The sequence below is a fragment of the Bos taurus genome, chromosome 25 (genome assembly GCF_002263795.3).
Source record: "Bos taurus isolate L1 Dominette 01449 registration number 42190680 breed Hereford chromosome 25, ARS-UCD2.0, whole genome shotgun sequence".
Taxonomy (NCBI): domain Eukaryota; kingdom Metazoa; phylum Chordata; class Mammalia; order Artiodactyla; family Bovidae; genus Bos; species Bos taurus.
The window spans coordinates 6,604,581-6,626,243 of record NC_037352.1 but is presented as its reverse complement, the minus strand read 5'-3'; the positions used below and the strand labels follow the sequence as shown (position 1 = coordinate 6,626,243).

The window sequence follows — 21,663 nt, the reverse complement described above, 5'->3', positions numbered from 1 at the left end:
CTTTACTGGAAACAGACCAATTAACTACCGATCGATTTGCTGCATGACAACTTTGCTGAATAATCAGATCGCCAAAATGGAAAGGAGAGACCCTTAGATGAAATTTGCTGAAGGATCAATTAGAGGAATGGTCAATTTAGAAGTTTCTTCTAAACAGTATCTGAAGCCTTAGTGCGGCTGCCTGGGTGTGCAAGTATCCGTGTGTGTGTTCAGGTTAGTGGGGAATAAAAAGATGGAAGGGGGTAGTGATACTCCCCACTGTGGCCCCAAGCTTGATAAATAATGTCTCTAATAAAAGTGGACAGCAACCCACTGCCCCAAGGAGACTGGTTTCAGCAGCGTTTGCAGGAGTGTTGGTCCAGGCTTCTTCCCAGGCCCCACGTGTCTGTATCAAGTGCTCAGAAAGGACTGAGAGTCTGTCCCTGGGCTGGCTTCCCAACCAACATGATGGTACCTGGCATGGTAGAAGGTGTGAAACTTGCTGCCAGATGGAGACCCAGCCTCACCTGCATCCCAGAGACACATAAACATGTGCACAAGCTGCCCAAAGCAGGGGGCAACTGGTAGCCAAAACAACAAGCTCAAAGTGTCTGGTACTTTCCAGGGCATGGTTTATCTTCTCTGTTGATTTTTAGCCACTGCTTTTCAGCAAAGGAAAGATTTCTGGAGAACTGCTCTAAAACACCATTGGCTGGTGTCCCCCTCTGTCCCCCTGGATGTGCAGAATTTTCTCTTTGCCACTCAGTCCTGCGCCCCTAGGCCTGGGCCCCACACGTCATGTGCTCAGCACACACGAGCTGTATGAAGGAGACGGGGCCAAGGCAAATAAACTCCCACTGGACCATCTGTTTAGAGAATCATTTAGTTCCCTGGTGGTGGTGATCAGTTGCTTCAGTTGTGTCATAATAATCTATTGTTTAATGATATTATATTTTAATCTATCTACCCACTGCATTGTTGGGTACTCAGGTTGACAGCAATTTTTCAAAAATATTGAAGAAAATAAATATCCTTGTATATACCTAGTTATAATTGCTTTAAAGAAAACAATTAATAAATAGCTAATCCTACTGCATGTGTGTTCAGTCACTCAGTTATGTCCGACTCTTTGCAACCCGCCAAGCTCCTCCATCCATGGGATTCTCCAGGCAAGAATACTGGAGTGGATTGCCATTTCCTTCTCTAGAGGATATTCCCAACCCAGGGATCCAACCCGTGTCTCCTGAGTCTCCTGCATTGCAGAAGGATTCGTTACCCTCTGAACCACCTGGGTCCCTCCAAATTTGAACAACTATGCCCACTCCCCAGTTCACAAATACTAGTTTTCTAGAAGCAAGACAGCACGACTGAAGAATGCAGAATTCCACCTGGAGGTGAAGACCAAGCGTCCAAGGTCAAGATGAAAGGAGCACTTGGGGGCAGTGCAGTTCAGTGGAAGGAACAGTGGCATCAGATAGACTCCTGTGTAACCATGGTAACCATGGCCAAGTTACCAAACCTCTCTGGGTTTGAGCATATTGTTCTTTTGAAATTTGCAAATAACGGTGATAGTAACGTCTGCCCCACTCAGATACTGTAATGAATTTTATACACATGTATACATACATACATATATATATACATACATGCATATATGTATATAATTTATCATACTTGCTAGTACATGGACTATGCACAATAAATGACAGCAAGTTATGACTACAACCTGGGGAATTCAACAAAGTTTATCTGGAAGTGAAAGTGAAGCTCTCAGTCATGTCTGGACTCTTTGCAACTCTATGGGATGTAGCCAGCCAGGCTCCTTTGTCCATGGGATTTTCCAGGCAAGAATACTGGAGTGGGTTGCCATTTTCTTCCTCAGGGGATCTTCCCCACCCAGGGATCAAAGCCAGGTCTCCCACAGTGGAGGCAGACTCATTACCCTCTGAGCCACCAGGGAAGCTTATCTGAGGGACAGTTATTTACTGCAGGGGTGAAGGGCTTGTCTTCTTTGCTCTCAAAAAGTCTTAACTCTTCAATGAAATGACCGATACACCGTGGGAGGAAGAGGGAAGGTGCGGGCATCTAACACAAATTGGTCCTTGCACATCTCTCTAATCTGCTGGTACATTCTGTTTGTTCTCTTGTCAAAATGCAGCCTAATAAACCAGTTTTCAGCTCTTCTACAGCCATCATCCTAAACCAGGTCAGCCTCACCCCTCCTTGGGTTGCTTCAAGACTCCGTGTTTTTCTGCTCTGGCCATACTGCAAATCCAAAAACCAGTCCAACTCATCATTTAAAAAAAAAAAAAAAGACCACTGTCGACCCTCCAGTGTCTTCCTATCACACTTAAAATCTTAAATGATTTCTGTAACCTCCAAGTCCTAATTTGTGTGGACCCCTGGCTGTCTTTCTGATGTTATCTCTGAAAATTTCCCTGTACTCATATTCTGTACAGGCTCCGAGCCTCAACATTTCACGCATGCGTCGACCACAGTGCCTCCGGACGTGCTACTGCTGTAGCCTGAAATGCTTCCGGTTCCACGGTTACTCACCTGACTCTCACCCTGGCTCGACTCAGGTCCCAGCTCAAGTGTCACCCTCTCAGAGAGGCCATCTCTGATCGGTGAATATAAAGGAGCATTGCGACTTACTTTCTACCCTATCCTTGCTTTTTGATTCATTATAGCTATTGTATAACTCCACATGCGTGCGTGCTAAGTCGTTTCAGTTGTGTCCCACTCTTTGTGACCCCGTGGACTGTAGTCTGCCAGGCTCCTCTGTCCATGGGATTCCCCAGGCAAGAATACTGGAGTGGGTTTCCATGCTCTCCTCCTGGGGATCTTCCCGACCCAGGGATTGAACCAGCGTCTCTTAGGACTCCTGCATTGGCCGGCAGGTTCTTTACCACTAGCGCCACCCGGGAAGCCCATAACTTGACATGCAAGTACATTATATGCTCATTCATGGGGTCTGCTGCAAGATTCCCTTTCTTCTGCTCTGGTCACACTGCAATCCACGAAGCAGTCCAATTTATCATAAAAAAAAGAAGTCAGACCACAGCTGATCCTCCAGTATCATCCTATCACTTGAGGTCTGGTCTGCACTAGGATGGAGGCTCTTGGAAGGAAAGCCTTCTCTGGACTTATTTAATGTGATATATGGAACAGTGAAGACCCAACATGTACAAATTAACTGACATGAACTTCCAGCAGTTCTATCAAAATAAGTCACGTGCTTTTCAACCTCTGTTTTTGTATAAGACTCACACATTCTGCTACAACTACAACCCCTGACCAGTCTTAAAGAAAGTTCCAATGAACCCCAGCGACAGGAAGGACTTGGATGGAAGAGGAGGAAAAACCACTGCCCTTTTTTCCATCTTTTGCAGAATCCAGCTCATCAAAGGTTCTTGATGTTACAGAATGTGAAAGCCATGGGTGTGTTCAAGGTGGATGAGACAGCCACGTAAACACGTGTCTTTCAGAAACAAAATTAAGAAGAAAACAACCAATACCACTAACAACAAAAATACATTCCCATGTGAATAGAATCGCATAAACAACACATGCAAGTTTCTTCTATGTGTCTAGCAAAGGAGAATCAATATTTGATATTTTGGCTCTACCAAAATAACTTGGGTGTCTCTATCAAAGACCCAAGGAAGCATCTTCACTTTTCCTTTGGGAACAGAAAGAAAAGCTCTTCAGAGTTCCTGTTGCTCCTATTGGATGATCTGTAATTCACCACCTCTGCCCCAAGCCAAGACAAAACTGTCTGGCCATCTCTGCCCCCATAGGCAGCCACATAAAGTAATGCATACTTATAAGAAATTCAGGTATCAAATCGATCAGGCCCTCCAAACAGATTTTAAGCATCTTATCAATCGCTTTCCCCCCCCATTTAAATAGGATAAGTTGCCTCTTGAGGTCAAATACTGAAATCCAGGAGACATGAGGATTCAACAGACCCACCCTAAGGAGTGTGAGCGTCGAAGAATTGATGCTTTCAAACTGTGGTGTTGGAGAAGACTCTTGAGAGTCCCTTGGACAGTAAGGAGATCAGACCAGTCTATCCTAAAGGAAATCAACCCTGAATATTCATTGGAAGGACTGATGCTGAAGCTGAAGCTCCAACACTTTGGCCGCCTGATGCAAAGAGCTGATTCACTGGAAGAGATCATGATGTTGGGAAAGACTGAGGGTAGGAGGAGAAGGGGGCAATAGAGAATGAGATATTTGGATGGCATCACCAACTTAATGGACATGAGTTTTGAGCAAACTCCAGGAGATAGTGAGGGAAGCCTGGTGTGCTGCAGTCCACAGGGTCACAAAGAATCAGGCATGACAGCAGCTGAACAACAAGGAGTGTTATTCTATATAGAGAGGGGAGAATTCCAGATGGTTGGGTTGCTTAGGGTGTGGGTGCCCTGGGTTTTTTCCCAGCCTGTGAGCAAGACTTCATTGAAACCATGAGTCACAACCTTTGTTGACTGCACAGTTCTGATTTTTCATTTTCATTCTGTGAGGAGAGTGATCTGGCTAGGAGATAATTCACATTTGATGGATATGGGTGTCTCCTTTTTCACGCTTGATTCAAAATTCAGAGTTCAAATTGAACTTTATGAAGCATACAACATATTATTAATATGACCATCAAAGCCACAGGGATATCTCTCTCAATTTGAAATTTGATCAATAGCAATTCATTAAGAATTTACGGAGCAGCCATCCTAAATTAGACAAGGTGGGCGAAGACACTCTCTCGATTCGGGCAAACTTTCATTATCTGCAGCTTCTCCTCGATGTATTGTGTGCAGACCACTTGCTTACAAGGCAGGGTTTGTTAAGTCACAGGGCAAAATCGATATCTACCTCTTAGGTGGTAACTTCGCAGTGTTTGACTTATGATGTCAAAATAGAGCCTAAGATACACTGGAACATGCATTCAGGCTCACTGGGAGGATGGAGGCTCTGGATGAACAGCATAGCCACAAAGGATGCTCATTAACATTTTAAACCGACATTCCTCCCCACCCCAAGCTGATTTCCCCTTCAGTTGCGTGCTCCATTCTCTCTGTAGGTTCTGCAAAGGTTAAGTGACTCTTTTCCTATAGTCCCCCCCAACCACCTCCAGTAATAGGACTCCCTACATTCTATCATTAGGCATTAGTGAATTCACCATCTCTCACAGTAGAAATAGAGATACTTGAGGCTAGGGGTTAGAAGGGAAAGAGCAGGGTTTTCTAGGAAGGTTGTAAGCTAGCGCTTTATCATGTGAGCATGTATATTTCAGGCTCTCTCAGGGGAACACTGTAACCCATTAAAAATATTGAGACTGAAACTATCAGTGAAATAGATCAGGGAGGGCTGGGTGCCTGTTTCTAGTTCTCCCTGCTCCCCTGATGTCTTTCTCTCCAAAGACCCTAAGCAGGGGATGAAGCGCTGCAAACATGCCTTTGTTCACTGTGCTATTGATAACATGTGATTGGTGACAGATGAATGTCTATATGTTGGGCTCTGTTTAATGTATGCTTTTGAAGGTCATGGCACACTCAATGACATGGGGATGAGCTGTCATTTCCTCCCTTCTTGGCTAAAAGCAACACATGGGTAAGATCTCCTAGTCATTGTTTGGGTCACAGTTTAGGCTTAAAAGCAAAATAAATAAATAAATAAAAGAATTCTGTTGTTAGTTAAGGCAACTCACCTATCTTGACATTTAATCAAGTAATTCCATGCTAATGAAAGTCCAAACACAACTGTTCTGAACCACATCAAAGTAAAAAGACAGGCGTTATTTTGATGGACACACCATGCAACTGGGCAATTTCCACTTGCTAATTGACTGATTTTAAAAACAGAAGACTCTGTCTCTCTCATGCCTTACTACTTATAATACGTGTTAAAAGAAAGGAAATAGATCTTTAACTAATGGAATGAAGATCCTCTTCTTATAAGACAGAGATTATTATATTCCCCAATGCCTCCCGCTTTATAGAGTCAGTCTTTTAGGGCCTATAATATAAAACAGTCATTCCATAAAGATCCCAAATAATCCCACAGAAACCCATGTGAACCCAGACATAATACGTCCCAAAACATAGAAGTCCCATGCCTGTGTGCCTAAATCTCCCCTATTCAGTATTTTAATGTTAAGAGCACTGATTATACTGTAATATTTTATTGTGGCTTCATTCAATATAGTCTTACTTTTCTGGATCATGTATTATTAAAACCGGAAATAAAACATCCAAGTTAGCAAAATGCCTACTGTCTTTTTAGACAGCAGAGCCTAAAAGCTCCAGCTATTCTGCAAAGATATGACTTTTTTTTTTTTTTAACTCAACCTTCTAGCATGACCGACTGCAGCATGTGAAGGGAAAAAAGAAAAACAAAGGATACTGAGAGTCGGATGGATGCACCAAGAAGTAGCGATGTTTGTTACCTGCAGAGGTGTTACAAGAAATTTCATCTGCTGCAACGAAGACGAACTGATTTCTGGAAGAGAAGATAAAATTCACAATACTGCTCGCTCACGGGGAAATGCACTCTCTGCCAATTGGTTCGATGTAGTCAGATGAGGTAAGGGAAGGGTGCTGAGTTTGAATGGATGTGGCAAGGAAATGTGTTGCTATTGTGGGCTTGGAGAGTTGAGGAAGATCATGAAACAGGCATGCGAGGGAACCCTTCCACAAAATCATGGTGATGTCAGAACATGGACCATGTATAGCTGTTGCATGAGATATTAATACTATGTGTTACTAACATGTTATCATGCCAGGGTGGGTTTCTAAGGCTTAGGGTTTTTCAAACTGAGCTTCTATGGATTTCTTACACTCAAAGGAGACTATGCTAAAAAGAAAAAAATAGACATTAGAAAAAGAGTATACTGCAACTAGCTAGGAAAATCATACAATTCCAGACTTTATTACTATTATAGTATAATATTAAAAAAATTTTTAAAGGAAAGAAAAAGCAATGCCATCATTTCTGAAGAGAACGTTAAATGGTATTGTGTTATGGATAATAATTTTCTCACCAAATGAGGCTTGCTACATAAAGAAGGTAAGAGAACTCATCAATTGAAATAAACCCTGTCTTGCCAAATTATTTTTAACGATGCAGTATTAAAAAAGAAAATAAAAATGGAAAACGCTATTTCACTTTGATTTAATAAATCCAGAAAGATGATAAAAGTCTCTTAAGATGTTTCCAACTGTGGCATTTCCACAAGGTAATATATTCTAATCCAGGGGTACTGTCTGTTTCTCTAGAAATAAGAACATCTGTGTCAGGCAGATTACAAAAATGTCCCAATGAGATCGGCAAGGCTCTTAAATGCCTCAGAGGCAGGAGTACTAAGGCTTCTAATTCTTATTTGTTAGAGTCTTCTGTGCATGGGAATCATCTAGAACCAAGACAAATGCATTTCAGTTTGATTGGTCTAGTGATCCAGCATCTCTTAAAACATCTTAAGAAAGTTTTCCTGTTGCAGAAGGTAACTCCCTGAAATATACATGGAGCTACCACTTGGAAATTCACTAGAATCTAACATTCAGCTGAAGATTCTCATCATTGCCATGACAATGAAATCTTAACAAAACTCATATGTGATCTGAGGACAGCATTTTTTATGTTTCTCATCCACTGTAATAAAAGTCATAACTAAGTTCATTTATTACCTCTCTTAAAACACAGTCAGTGTCTTTAGATGTTGGCTATCTTTCAGCTCTGACACAAACTTTTCGGGCCCCATCAGTACCTGGCATCAAATTTTCAAGGTTTGAGGAGCACTAAACTTAATATCCCTGAAAATGAAGATGCTTGAGTTGAATATCTGTTTTGACTTGCTCACCTTGGACTGACTCTAGAGGCATAAGACATAGATAGCTCAAATTACAAATATATTATTGGGTGGATCAAACAAGCACTTTGGAAGGACCTCTGTTTCTAGCACACCCATAAGAACAACCTACAGTAACCAAGAAGGGTCATCTGGTTTATCCAAAGAGACAAGCTCTTTGGAACAGCTATTCACTTATCAACGAGGCAGGGCCTCGTTCATGAGGTGGCTCCATCGCATCCCTACTCACTCATCCTAAAGACAGTACTACCTTGAATCTCTCCTCTGAATTTTCCCTAAGGGACTGTCAAGCATGCTAGATTCCGGGAAAACCATGGGAGGCAACCAACAGAAATAATAAAAAAATAAATGGTCCGATGAAGAGAGAACCTTTGTAAAAATATAGCCTACAAGTATGATTATAAAGAAACTAGACCCTTTTCTTGAATTGTACCAGGTTTTTAGAAAATGTGATGATTGTCCTTCTTAGCCCTCTTCTTTTTGACATGATATATTTGCTCTTTAAAAAAAATGCTACTCTTTCTCCATATTCTTCTTATTTTTTTGTTTGTTTTTTTAATAATCCGTTTGGCTTTTTCAGTGCCTTTGATTCCTGAGTAAATTTCCAAACACAGGCAACTACTCCTGTTGATGACTCACTGTCTTCAGAAGAGTTGCCTCAGATGACCTCTGACTATCAAATCAAGCCTATATCAAACTTTAGAGTTATCATCAACAGTGATATTTAAAGGAATGTGCCATGGACTCTGCAGCAATGCCAAAAAAAGATATATAAACATATTTCTAAAAAACAGTAGCCATTCAGATGTATTAATTCTGTACTGACTTTTATTTTTTTAATCCACACAAGCAATCTCCCTCCATCCCAGGAAGTCTATCCTAACATCTCAGAAAAGTATGGTTTTTACAGAGCTCATTAATTCCCTGGAGTCAGCCTGTGTGATCACGTCTCCCTCTAAACTACACTTTCTTTCATCAGTTGATTATGAGTACAGTTAATAGAAAATGCCTGTCAAATAAGAGCCTGGCAAGGGATACCCCACAGATCAGGTCAAGAGAGGAATGAGGAGAAGAAGGGTCGGGTTTCACTGTGGTGTCTATGTCCCCTCTGATGCTGTTGTTTAATTGCTAAGTCATGTCCAACTCTTTTGTAATCCCATGGACTATAGCCTGCCAGTCTCCTCTGTCCATGGGGTTTTCCAGGCAAGAATACTGGAGCAGGTTGCCACTTCCTTCTCCAGGGGATCTTCCCGACCCAGGGATTGGGTCTCCTGCATTGGCAGGGGGGTTCTTTACCACTGAACCACCCGGGAAGCCCTGCCTCCTCTGTTAGGACATTTTTATGTGGTTCTGTTTCTCCCTGCTTTAACTTGAAGATAAACTATTTATCTTAGATTGCCCATAAATGATCCAACCCTCTCCGTGAAATCATTTACTCCAAATGACCAGAGAGAGGTGTGATCAAAGACATTAACAATGTAGCAAAGCAGTCTGCTGTGCCCTAAGTGACAGGAAAACTCAGTGATCAGAGCAACCCAGGTGTGCTCTGGACATCCGGGTCAACTCTTAAGAGGGGAAAGGAGGCTGGCCTGGGCCCTGTCCCCTTTTGCTAATCCTAGTCTGCTCCTCACTCTCGACTCAGACCTGAGGATGTAAACTTAGATCTGATTTTTTAGCCAACTGGTTTGTTCAATGATTGTCAATGATTAAGTCTGGCAGAATCTTTCTCAACCTTGGCCAGACAGAGTAAACACCCAGTGAGCTTCTAGAAAACCTAGTGACCAATTAAATGGGTAGCTCTGGGAGTGGGTCTCAGGCATCAATAGTTTCTAAAGACCTCCAGGTGAGTGTATTACACAGCCAAGAGAGAAGCACCTGTCTAGTTGACTGGTTCTCACCTTGGCAGCTCCTAGATTCATGGTGATGTTAAGTAGCAATTCTAAGTCTAAGACATGACTGACTCTTTGTGACCACATGGACTGCAGCATGCCAGGCTCCTCTGACCATGGGATTCTCCAGGCAAGAACACTGGCGTGTGTTGCCATTTCCCTTCTCCAGGGGATCTTCTTGACCCAGGGATTGAACCCATGTCTCCTGCTTGGCAGGCAGATTCTTTACCACTGAGCCACCAGGGAAGCCCTCCTAGATTCACGTGTGCTAAGTTGCTTCAGTCGTGACCTACTCTTTTCGACCCTATGGACTGAAATCCACCAGGCTCCTCTGTCCATGGGATTTTCCAGACAGGGATACTAGAGTGGGTTGCCATGCCCTCTTCCAGGGGATCTTCCTGACCCAGGGATTTGACCCCTTTCCTGAACTGGCAGGTGGGTTCTTTACCACTAGCACCGCCTGGGATAGCTGAACTCTGCTCTGGTGGGTCCTGACTTCATGGGTCTGGGAGTGAGTCTGAAAAGAGGCAGCGGTTGCTCAGCCATGGCCACAAAGCACTGGGGATGCTACAAATGCAGAGTGGAAAGGGGGTTGGAACACGGAATTGGTTATAGATTTTGCTTCTCTTGCAACTTCCATTTTGCCACCTTCCGTGCTGGTCTCTGAGACAACCTAGTTACATGGTTTCTGAGGCTGGATCATAGAAAACCACACATCACCCAGGACTGGTTACTTTTACTTTCTGAAAGCCTTCTCAGAGAATGAACTTTAAACCCCATTTCTGCAGGAGAAGCTGATGAAACGTGGCCATAATATCATGCTCTCTGTTTTTGCTTCCTCCTCTGATCCTCTTCTTCCCGATGGGTTTACTCAAGCTCATCTTGGCGGGGTCTTGCCATTTTTTTCCTAGTAAGTCTGTATCTAATTCTCTTTTCCATGTTGTTGTTTTTTTTAACCTATAATTCGTCCCCATTTTTGACCCCTCCCTCTACTCCAGAATGTCTCAAACTTCCCTGAAGACAATTACTTAGAATGCTTGTTAAAAAATATGGATGTCTGGGTTTCAGCCCTGACCACCTGCATGAGAATTTCTAGGAGAGAAGTCTGATTATCTGGACAAGACCTCCAGGGAGGGAATTGTGGTCCTGGGTAATTTTTTTTACCATGGAGAAATTTGGGAAAACTTCCTGAGACATCTCTTGCAAATTCATTTTCATTTTCGCTTCAAAGCCTGCCTTTCCCAGAAGACTGCTGGATAGAGGGAGGCTTTGTGGAAGAAGAGAGGATGACTAATTTAAGAAAAATGAGGATATAGTCAATTACTGAGCACAAGACAGAAGGCTGTGTTCCTTTCGATCCTTTGGAATGTGGACACCAAAGGGCCACTAGCTAACAGTGATGGAGCACTTATCCATGACAGGTGGTTGCTGAGTGCTGTATGTATGTATTCATTCATTTATTTTTCCTGACAATCTCTCTTATCCTCCCCATCTTCACAGATAAGGTAACAGAGACAGAGAAAGGTCATGTAATGTGAACGAGATGTTAACGGATGGAGGTAAACTCGAGATAGCTGCACTGAGTGAAGACTCTTGTGTTTTTTTTTTTTTTTTTTGCTTAAATATAAAAATCATAATCAAGATATTTTGATATTTTATTCTGTTATTTATAACTAAAGTATAGCTGATTTACAATATTATATTAGTTTAGGGTGTACAACATAGTGATTCAGTATTTTTCTAGATTGGACTCCATATACAGTTATTATAACATAATGGCTAAGTATCCCATACTTTATAATATATCCTTGTTCTTATTTCTTTTTATACATTGTAGTTTGTATCTATTAGTCCCATATCCCTATGTTACCCCTCCTCTCTTCCTTTCCCCACTATTCCCTAGACCTGTGAGTCTGTTTATTATATACATTCATCTGTTCTATTTTTTTAGGTTCCAAGACCCCAAGTCTCATTCACTCTCTAAGATTCCTCTCAGGGATGCTCCCACAAAGGGTATGGAGCCCATAATGGGTGTGGCTTGTCTATGGAGGAATTTTCATAGTCTTTTTCTCTTTTAATCTATTACCAAACTTCATGATGTTTTATGATGATTTCCATAGATCAGGGATCCCAAACCTCTGGGATCTAAGGCCTGATGATCTGAGGTGGAACTGATGTCATAACAATAGAAAAAAGTGCACAATAAATGTGACGCACTTGAATCATCCCCAAAGGATCCCCCAACTCTACCCCCATCCATGGAGAAACTCTTCCACAAAACCAGTCTCCGGTGCCAGAAAGGTTGGGCACCTCTGCACAGACCGGCCACCTAGACACTGGATCTGACTCTGCTGGTGGGAACACTTAAATGAGTCCTGGAACTTGCTATATTTTCCTTAATATCTTGCTTTTCATCTTAGGCTAAATCTCATCTCTCGGCAATTTTCTTTTCTTCGACAAACCACCCACGGCTGAATTCTAAGAGTCAAATGAAAATAATAGCCAGCCAGGGTTGCTGGAGGAGATGTGAGGGATTAGGTATGAATAAGATACAGAGAAATCTTCCCACCCAGGTGGGGGTGGAGGGAAAGGCCAGACCGGAGATGTCCTTCCATCAAATAATACTGGTCTTAAATTGTACTGTTAAAGGTGCTAGTCATTTACCCTTCTTTGGCCTTTTAGTTAATCTTTGTCTCTATTGTTACACAAAATGCAGGCTTGATGCCACTCACAGTGAGTTTCTTCTTGTAGCCAATGCTATGAATATTCACTCTAACACACAGACACACAGGTATGTAATTAAAATCCTTCAAGGGTATCTTCTAAAGTATTCCTTCAGCCTGAGAAGGGAGTCTTCTGGTCTGACAGATGTCAGCCCCAAAATGGCAATGGACAAAATTAACTTAATTCTAGCTATAAGTTCCAGGGTATCTGTTAGTTATAGAGGTTCTCACTATAGTACTCTAAGATTCTTTTAAAAAATATAAAATACCAATGACCAGGGCTTCCCAGGTGGCTCAGATGGTAAAGAATCTGCCTGCAATGCAGCAGGCTTGGGTTTGATCCCTGGGTTGGGAAGGTCCCCTGGAGAAGGGAATGGCAACCCACTTGAGTATTCTTGCCTGGAGAATTCCAAGACAGAAGAGGCTGGTGGGCTATACGGTCCATGGGGTTGCTAAGAGTCGGACATGACTGAGTGACTAACACTTTTTCTTTCAATGATCAGACCATCTTTTAAAATATAACATATTCATGACCAGATCCAGTCATTTAAATCAGAATTCTGGAGAGTGGTACCCAGGTAGGTCCAAAAAGCCACACAGGTGTTTCTAATATGTCTGCCAGCACTGAGAACTAATTTCTCACATATGTTCTCTGAACATAGGTACCTGCCTTTACAGGAAATAAGAATTGCATGTTCTTTTGTTTTTTAAATTAAATTGTGCTACTGTTGATTTCCATCATTTATAGTTCTTGATATTTTAATTATTGGCATTTGTAATTAATACATTGTTCAATATATTTCTCACTTTTTAAATAACTATGTTTACCAGATGATTCTTTTTAGACACATAAAATTCAGGTAGAAAGGTACACTAATCAGGTCGTTGGTCAGATTTAAAAAGTTGCTGGACTCTCGGGGAATCCAGCCATGATGGATTCCTGCATAAATACAACATGCAGACAAAGATGCTCCTATTACAGTTCTACTGGGTGCCTTTGCTAAACAGTTTACTGATGTGATTCATTCACTCCTCACATGCTTAAGGAGGGCTTGCAATGGGCCAGCAACCCCTGCTGCTGCTGCTGCTGCTAAGTCCCTTCAGTCGTTTCCGACTCTGTGCGACCCTATGGACAGCAGCCCACCAGGCTCCTCTGTCCACAGGATTCTCTAGACAAGAATACTAGAGTGGGTTGCCATTTCCGTCTCCAAGGCAACCAGCTAAGCTTAAGGAATTTGAGGCCATGCTCATGGTCTTTAAACCACTGAGGAGGGTCTATTACTGGGCTTGGCTGTCTCGAAGCTCATAATCTAATTTATATTTCAGTTTTATCACCTTGAAAGGAAGACTGATTTGCTTGTGATCAGTATTTTACCTCTCCCCCCCGCCGACTCAGTTCTAAAGTTCTAGAACTGTACAAATTCCAATCAGATTCATATTTTTCCCTGCCCTGTTGTTTTATATATATATAAAATCATATGTACGTCATGTAGAATCAAGATGAAGTACAAAAAACAAGCGAATAAGTAGATTAACTATAGACTCCTTTGAAATGGCTATCCTGATATTTTTTAAAAGAGGAATGCATTCACACCCATTCAAAACTATTTCATGGAGCAACAGTTCCTACACTAACATTGCATACATTAAAAAGTTTAATGCGAAAGGAGTTAAAGCCTGCGAATCTGTCCCCAGTTTGAATCTTCCTCACCAAACCTCTGAGTTGTAGACCCTCAAACGCAAGGGCACCTCCATTTCCTGGAGACCTTGGCACAGCCCTCTTCTGTAATGTTAGTTTCTCCAAAATGTAATACTCTCCCTTGTTCCCACTGCGCTGCTTTTCTCAGCTAAAGTGAAAGAGAACTAGCAGAGTCTGGAAGCTGGGCCCTGCCACGCACAAGCTGTGTTCCAACAGAAAAATCATTTCATCTTTCTGGCCCTCAGTTTTCTCATCTGGAAAATGGGAACAAACAGCACACTTGCACACCTGTGTGCACACACACAGCCCTCTCTTGGGCTTTCTTTTTTTTTTTTTTTGGTATATGTATGTGCAGATCAATGAGAACATGAATGGGAAAGCAATTTCTTTGGGGAATACATTATTGTTCAGTCATGTCTGACTCTTTGCAACACTATGGACTATAGCCCGCCAGACTCTTCTGTCCAATGGATTTCCCAGGCAGGAATACTGGAGTGGGTAGCCTTTCCCTTCTCCAGGGGATCTTTCCAACCCAGGGGTCAAACCTGGGTTTCCTGCATTGCAGGCAGATTCTTAACTGTCTGAGCCACTAGGGAAGCCCATTTGGGGGAAGACATTAATTTTTTTAGCTGCATGGACTCATGAACACTGTAAGCTTCTCTCCCTCCACAAAGACATTGGCTGTTTGTGTTAAGTCCTGGGCTGCTGTGGGTTTAGGGCAAGTGGGGATAGTTAAGAGTCTTTTGAGGTTGTAGGTCATTTTCAGGTGGCTGCAACCTTCAGGAAGGTAAAATTCTACCTCAGCTTTCATTGGGCAGGCAAACGAGGGCACAGTGGGGTACCAATCACAGGTTGGAGATGGGTCTGGGTGATTCTCTGAACAGCATATATTATTCTCTAGAGCAGGAGTCCCCAACCTCCAGGATCTAATGCTTGATGATCTGAGGTGGAGCTGATGTAATAACAAGAGAAATAAAGTACACAATAAATGCAATGCACTTGAGTCATCCCAAAACCATCCACTCCCACCCCAGGACGTGGGAAAACTGTCTACCATGAGATCAGTCCCTGGTGCCCAAAAGGTTGGGGACCGCTGTTCTAGGAGAAACCACCTCATATTGAGGAGGGGGTCTCCGAGCTCCTGGAGGCTCAGGAGAAGCACAGGGTGTCCAGGTTGAGCCTCTGGATGGTGGAGAGGCCACACTGAGATGGTCTGGGTCCACCTAGGAGTTGTGTGCAAAACAAAGGGGGCTGATGGTGGAAAGTTCCAGAAACGTCCTAATCCCTGGGGATTCTGAAAACCCACTACCACCACAGCACTGGACTTCTCATCAAGTATGATGGGAAAAGGGCAACATAGGCAGGTTTGGGTTTTTTTTTTCCTTGACTCTTTGAAGTCATGTTGGTTTGGGGGCAGGGTCTACATTGGGAGAATCGATTGTGTTTTCCTACGAACTTGATGCGCCCCTGGCAGCCTGACAGCTCCTCCTTGGACATGAAAAAAGAAGAAATAATCCAGGAGAAAGATGAACAGAAGTACAGGCTGTTTGATCACAAGGTTCCCAGGTGCTTCTTCCTTCAAAACATTTTTGCCCAACCTATTTTTTTCCCCAATTTTGAGATACAATTGACAAATTAACATTGTTTATAACCAGGCTGTACAGCGTGCCTTTTTTTTTTTAAAGGTGCGCAAATTGATGACTTAATACCCATGTATATTGTGAAACGAGTATGACAATCAAGGTAATTAACATATCCATCACTACACCGCGTCACCTTTCTTTGCCTGCGGTGAGAACATTTAAGTTCTATTCTCTTGGCCAATTTCAGGTCAATGTGTTTTCATGTTTCTAGGATGAAAGTCAAGATTGAAAAACCAACAAAAAATCTTCTAGAGGCAAAAATTTTTGACTCAGAGAACCTGATGCCACAGGAAGGGACTCATTTTTGAGTCAATGAAACAAATTATGCTCCTAGTTTAGTGATGCTGCTGATAATAATAATAATAAGGATGATGATATTGATGACAATATCCTGAGTGCTACTGAGCATCAGTGCTGTGCAAGGAGCTTTCTCTTCATGAACACAATTAATTCTCACAACCACTCAGGAAGGCAGGCATCACTCATTAACCCCCCACCCCTTTAATGATGAGACAGTGGAGGGTCAATTAGCTTGCCAGTATTATCTTGTGTAGTAAGGAACTTACGAACTGAGATTCAGGCTCTAAATCTCATTCTCTGATTGCAATCTGTAGGCAAATCAGCAGACTGGCCAATGCATGTACCAGTCAAAGAGTAGGCACAAGGAGTGTGAGAGACCCCGCTTTACATCCCGACCAGGGCAATGACAAGTTGAGGAAGCACAGGTTTCCGCATGTTAGTGTTACAGTGGGTCCTGAAAGACTGCCTCGTCTAAAAACGATCTGTCCTTTCAGATGGATTTAATTTGCTTGATTTTGTCCATATATATTCAATGCTTTCTTCTTCTGATTTGGACCATTTTTATTTTATTTTTTCATTTTTTTTAATTGAAATATAATTGATTCACAGTGTTCTTTAGTTTCAGGTATACACCAAAATGATTCAGTTACACATATTATTTAGTATTGCAATGAATATTGGTTTCTTTTTTTTTTTTTTAAGAATAAATTCTTAATATCATCAAATATCCTGTGATGTTTAAATTTCCAGTTGCCTTACACACCTCTTTTTTTTTTTTTTCCTTGCTAATTTTCTGTTTAGTTGATCTATCCATAGGTGTGAGTGGGGTATTAAAGTCTCCCACTATTATTGTGTTATTGTTAATTTCTCCTTTCATACTTGTTAGCATTTGTCTTACATACTGCGGTGCTCCCATGTTGGGTGCATATATATTTATAATTGTTATATCTTCTTCTTGGATTGATCCTTTGATCATTATGTAGTGACCTTCTTTGTCTCTTTTCACAGCCTTTGTTTTAGAGTCTAATTTATCTGATACGAGTATTGTGACTCCTACTTTCTTTTAGTCCCTATTTGCATGGAAAATCTTTTTCCAGCCCTTCACTTTCAGTCTGTATGTGTCCCCTGTTTTGAGGTGGGTCTCTTGTAGACAACATATGTAGGGGTCTTGTTTTTGTATCCATTCAGCCAGTCTTTGTCTTTTGGTTGGGGCATTCAACCCATTTACGTTTAAGGTAATTACTGATAAGTATGATCCCGTTGCCATTTACTTTATTGTTTTGGGTTCGAGTTTATACACCATTTTTGTGTTTCCTGTCTAGAGAATATCCTTTAGTATTTGTTGGAGAGCTGGTTTGGTGGTGCAGAATTCTCTCAGCTTTTGCTTGTCTGAAAAGCTTTTGATTTCTCCTTCATACTTGAATGAGATCCTTGCTGGGTACAATAATCTGGGCTGTGGACCATTTTTAAAGTCTTTATTGAATTTGTTACAATACTGCTTCTGTTTTATGTTTTGTTTTGTTTTGTTTTTTTTTTTGGCCACAAGGCACGTGGGATCTCAGCTCCCTGTGCAGGGATCGAACCCAAACTCCCAGCATTAGAAGGTGAAATCTTAACCACTGGAACACCAGGGAAGTCCCTCAAATTTCAAATAATTGTGTGTGTGTGTGCACGCGCATGTGTGCGTGTATGTGTGTGTGTGTGTGCTTAATCACTCAGACATGTCTGACTCTGCATCCCCATGGACTGTAGCCCGCCAAGGTCCTCTGTCCATGGGATTTTCCAGGCAAGAATACTGGAGTGGGGTGCCATGTCCTACTCTGGGGATCTTCCTGACCCAGGAATTGAAGCCGCATCTCCTGCATTGCAGGTGGATTCTTGACTGCTGAGCCACCAGGGAAGCCCTCAACCATATATGCTCTAAAAAACCTGTCAATCGTCAAATTATTGATGACACCATGCTTTTCACCACCTTTTTGCAGTTGATAAAACAGTGAGTGTTCACCTTTGCCTCTTTCTGATTCTAACTGGTATATTCTCTCCCTTTAGCAGATGGCAAAACAGGGACTCCACAAAGGCAAGAGGAGTCTGATATGACTTTTCCAGGGTAAGTTTTATAACAGGGAGAGTCTACAGTTATTCACAACCCATGAGGAGATATTGTTAACAGCACAGGATCATTCTGATTAGCTTTGGATCTTTGGGGTAAAGAAAATGATGATCGGTGGCCCTAGGCTAGCTGAGGGAGGAAGTCACAACAAAATGGATTGTGAGGGACAACCAGCCTCGGGCAACTCTGACCTTCTCCTTGAAGAAGGGAGAGAGCAGAGGAGACAGTCACTAGTCAGCAAGTTACAAACTCTCTTACACGTGCAAGACGTGTGGCGGGAGAACCCAGAGTGAACGCTGTTTACTGACCGTGTGCGTGCTAAGTCGCTTCAGTCATGTCCGACTCCCTGCGACCCTATGGACTGTAGCCAGCCAGGTTCCTCTGTCCATGGGATGTTCCAGGTAAGAGTTCCTGAGTGGGCTACCATTTCCTCCTTCAGGGCATCTTCCTTACCCAGGGATCGAACCTGCATCTCTTATATCTCCTGCACTGGCAGGTGGGTTCTTTACCACTGGTGCCACCTGGGAAGCCCCATTGACTGCCTACCGGGGTAGAACTGAAGCACCTCGAGAATGGTGCTTCTCATGAATCGCCTACAAATCTCCCTGGGATCTTAAAAGTGTAGATTCTGGTCCAAGCGGGGCTTGATAGTCTGCATGTCTCACAAGTTCCTGGTGAGGCCAATTTGGAATTTGCTTGGTCAAGGAACCACGCTTTGCAGTGCAAGTGTCTAAGGACCCTAAGTGTGAACCCCTCTAACCTTGAAAGTAGAACAGAATAAGGGAAGCACTTCTTTCCCCGCTGTTTGTTAATTTTAAGTTCAAGTCAAAGACGTTAAAGAAAACAATTGAAAAAAAAAAACCAGCAGAGAAATTATCATTCTAAGAAAGCAATGGAACTAACATTTTCCAGGACACTTTTTTTGATGTGTCCCCAGCCCCACCACGTGGGCTCCTATTCTAGTTTCTAGAAGTGATCCACAAACCCTTTAACCATGTAGAAATGGTGTGTGTGGGGGGGAAGTCTCTCATCTTTTAATGCAATCAAATTTCAAATGACAACATTGGCCCATGAAAGTAGGGATTAAAAGGATGCTAGAGGGATTATAAGGATGTTAGGAGCATCCAGAGATCCTAGTTTTCTTTTTAAAGAAATTCCACAGCTGCAAAAACACTGGGAACCACTGATCCAGGTTATCAGACATGTGATGCATTTCTAGACTCTCAGGCCAAGGCATTTCAATCTAAGTGATTACAATAATGAAGGGAAAAGGCTGTTTGGTTTTGATTCTGAATCTTCTCTCCCAAATCTATTGATTGATCCAAACATTCACACATCATAATGTAGCAAGAATAAGCTGGGAACAAAGACAGCATGGACAAGTTAGCTATTGCAATTTCCTCTCCTACCCAACTGGTGATGGTAGTTTAGTCGCTAAGTCATGTCCAACTCTCCTGACCCCATAGACTGTAGCCCGCCAGGCTTCTCTGTCCATGGGATTTCCCAGGAAAGAATACTGGAGTGGGTTGCCATTTCCTCCTCCAGGAGATCTTCCCAACAAAGGATTCGAACCCATGTCTCCTGCATTGCAGGCTGATTCTTTACCATTGAGCCACTTGGGAAGCCCCTCCTACCCAACTACCATCCCCCTAAATTCTGATAGCAGTCCCTACTCTAAATGTTTTGGATGTTAATTAAAGATGAAATGCACTATGGTTTGGAGGAGAATCTAATTCCAGAAGAGTCAATCACTGTGATCTACCCTAGGGAGAAAATCATAAGTTATTTATTTCTGTTCAATGACTGTTAACAGGCGTGTATTATACACAAATATGAAAATAAAATAAAGCCTACATATAAACAGAAGTCAGTTCTTCTGGAAGAGAATTCAAATTCTCTTCATGGGTATAAGAGCCAGAACTTGCTTTGATAACGTTAAAAGAAATATTAGAAGTTTTTAATAAAAAATTCCTTCTTACCTGCAAAGATAGATCTTCTAGGATATGTGATAGTGACCAAAAGTAAAAGGCGTAGGGGAGCGGGTTTAATTTTTGTCACATTCTTGAATGCTTCATGAGCTCAGAGCTTATCTGTGTGTGTGTGTGTGCTAAGTCCCTTCCAGTTATGGTTCACTCTTTGTGACCCTGTGGACTGCAGGGTCCTGCCAGGCTCCTCAGTCCACGGGATTCTCCAGGCAGAATACTGGAGTGGGTTGCCATGCCCTCTTCCAGGGAATCTTCCTGACCCAGGGATCGAACCTGTGTTTCTGTATCTCCTGCATTGGCAGGCAGATTCTTTACCACTAGCACCATCTGAGAAGCCCCAGAGTCTATCTACGGCCTGTCTGTTCCCTTCCACTTGACTGGAATACTGTCTTCTATGAGGAAAGGTCTTTATTTGCAATGGAAATGGCTGATCCAGAGCCTTCTGTGTACAGTTTCTCATCAGAGGTGTTTGACCGGCCTCTGGAAAGCACTGGGCTTTCTCACCTGCCTCTAAACCCTTCACAGTTGAAAGGTCTTGATGATATTTGAGAGGTTTTATTTGCTTTTTTGTGGCCCATCAAGTCAATGATCTGCAACCCGAAAAGTATGTAATTAGGCCATGACATGACCAAAGGAGTTGTTATATCTTGTCTTGTCACTGGCAAACATAGCTCCCCACATGGCTGTGACAGCCATGGTCTATTGGGTTTGGAATTTCCTTTAATATCTCCCCAACTCCTTCTTGGTCCAGTCTGTTGACTATTACAGGCTTGCTTCTTTTTCTAACGGCTTCAATTAAATTATATATTCAACTGACAGTGCCTAACACCAGTTAAGAAACCATTACAGATTATGGACCCAAGGCAACTGGTTCTTGAAAGAAAAATTTGAGCACTTTTTCTCTCAATGTGTGTGCGTGTGTGTGTGTGTGTATGCATATGTGTAAATTAAAAATGAGAAACTCAGGGAATACATCAATCAGTAACAGACATATTACTTTTCATCACTGAGGGCTCTGTGTCCGTAAACACAAGTTCCCCAAATCACACTGATGCTACCATCAAGAACTACATACTCCCTCCTTCACTCTTCCCAGGCCATCTCAGTCCTCATCAAATAGAATCATTGTCCATCTGCAGAGCAGGCTGGCAGAAAATATAATTATCGTAGTTACTGTAATTTGTCCGGTGAATGCTCAATCAGAATTATTGATCCATAGGGAAAATAAATAAATGAGAGCATGAAATTCCACTCACTTTTTAATCACTAAGTTGCATCTTCGTTATGACTATTTGAAGCGGCAAACGTGCCTTAGCTCTGACTTTGTAAGAACAGCATAACAGCCAGGACCTAGGCTGACAGACACTGGACTTGAACCCCAATAGCAGGATTTCCCGGGGTGTACATCACCGTGCCTGGACCTGCTTCTCCCGCCGGGGCCTGGGAGTTCCACTGAGGATGGCTATGT

The 21,663-nt window shown here is 42.4% G+C and overlaps 1 protein-coding gene and 1 long non-coding RNA gene across 20 annotated transcripts in view; one reads left to right on the top strand and one right to left on the bottom strand.

Moving 5' to 3' along the window:
• The window catches only part of RBFOX1 (RNA binding fox-1 homolog 1), a 2,433,924-nt gene that overhangs the window by 14,113 nt on the left and 2,398,148 nt on the right, over positions 1 to 21,663 (bottom strand). For 10 of the 19 annotated variants that reach the window (XM_024984898.2, XM_059881313.1, XM_059881316.1 and 7 more), the window contains one exon: positions 6,428 to 6,480. The exons of the other annotated variants lie outside the window; for them this stretch is intronic. In XM_024984898.2, the coding sequence (XP_024840666.1) occupies positions 6,428 to 6,480 (53 nt within the window). The remainder of the gene's footprint in view (positions 1 to 6,427; positions 6,481 to 21,663) is intronic. 19 annotated transcript variants of the gene reach the window in all.
• Positions 2,508 to 8,629, top strand: LOC132343838 (uncharacterized). The gene is made up of 3 exons (XR_009492822.1): positions 2,508 to 2,606; positions 6,337 to 6,564; positions 8,427 to 8,629. It is a non-coding gene; the product is annotated as an uncharacterized lncRNA (long non-coding RNA).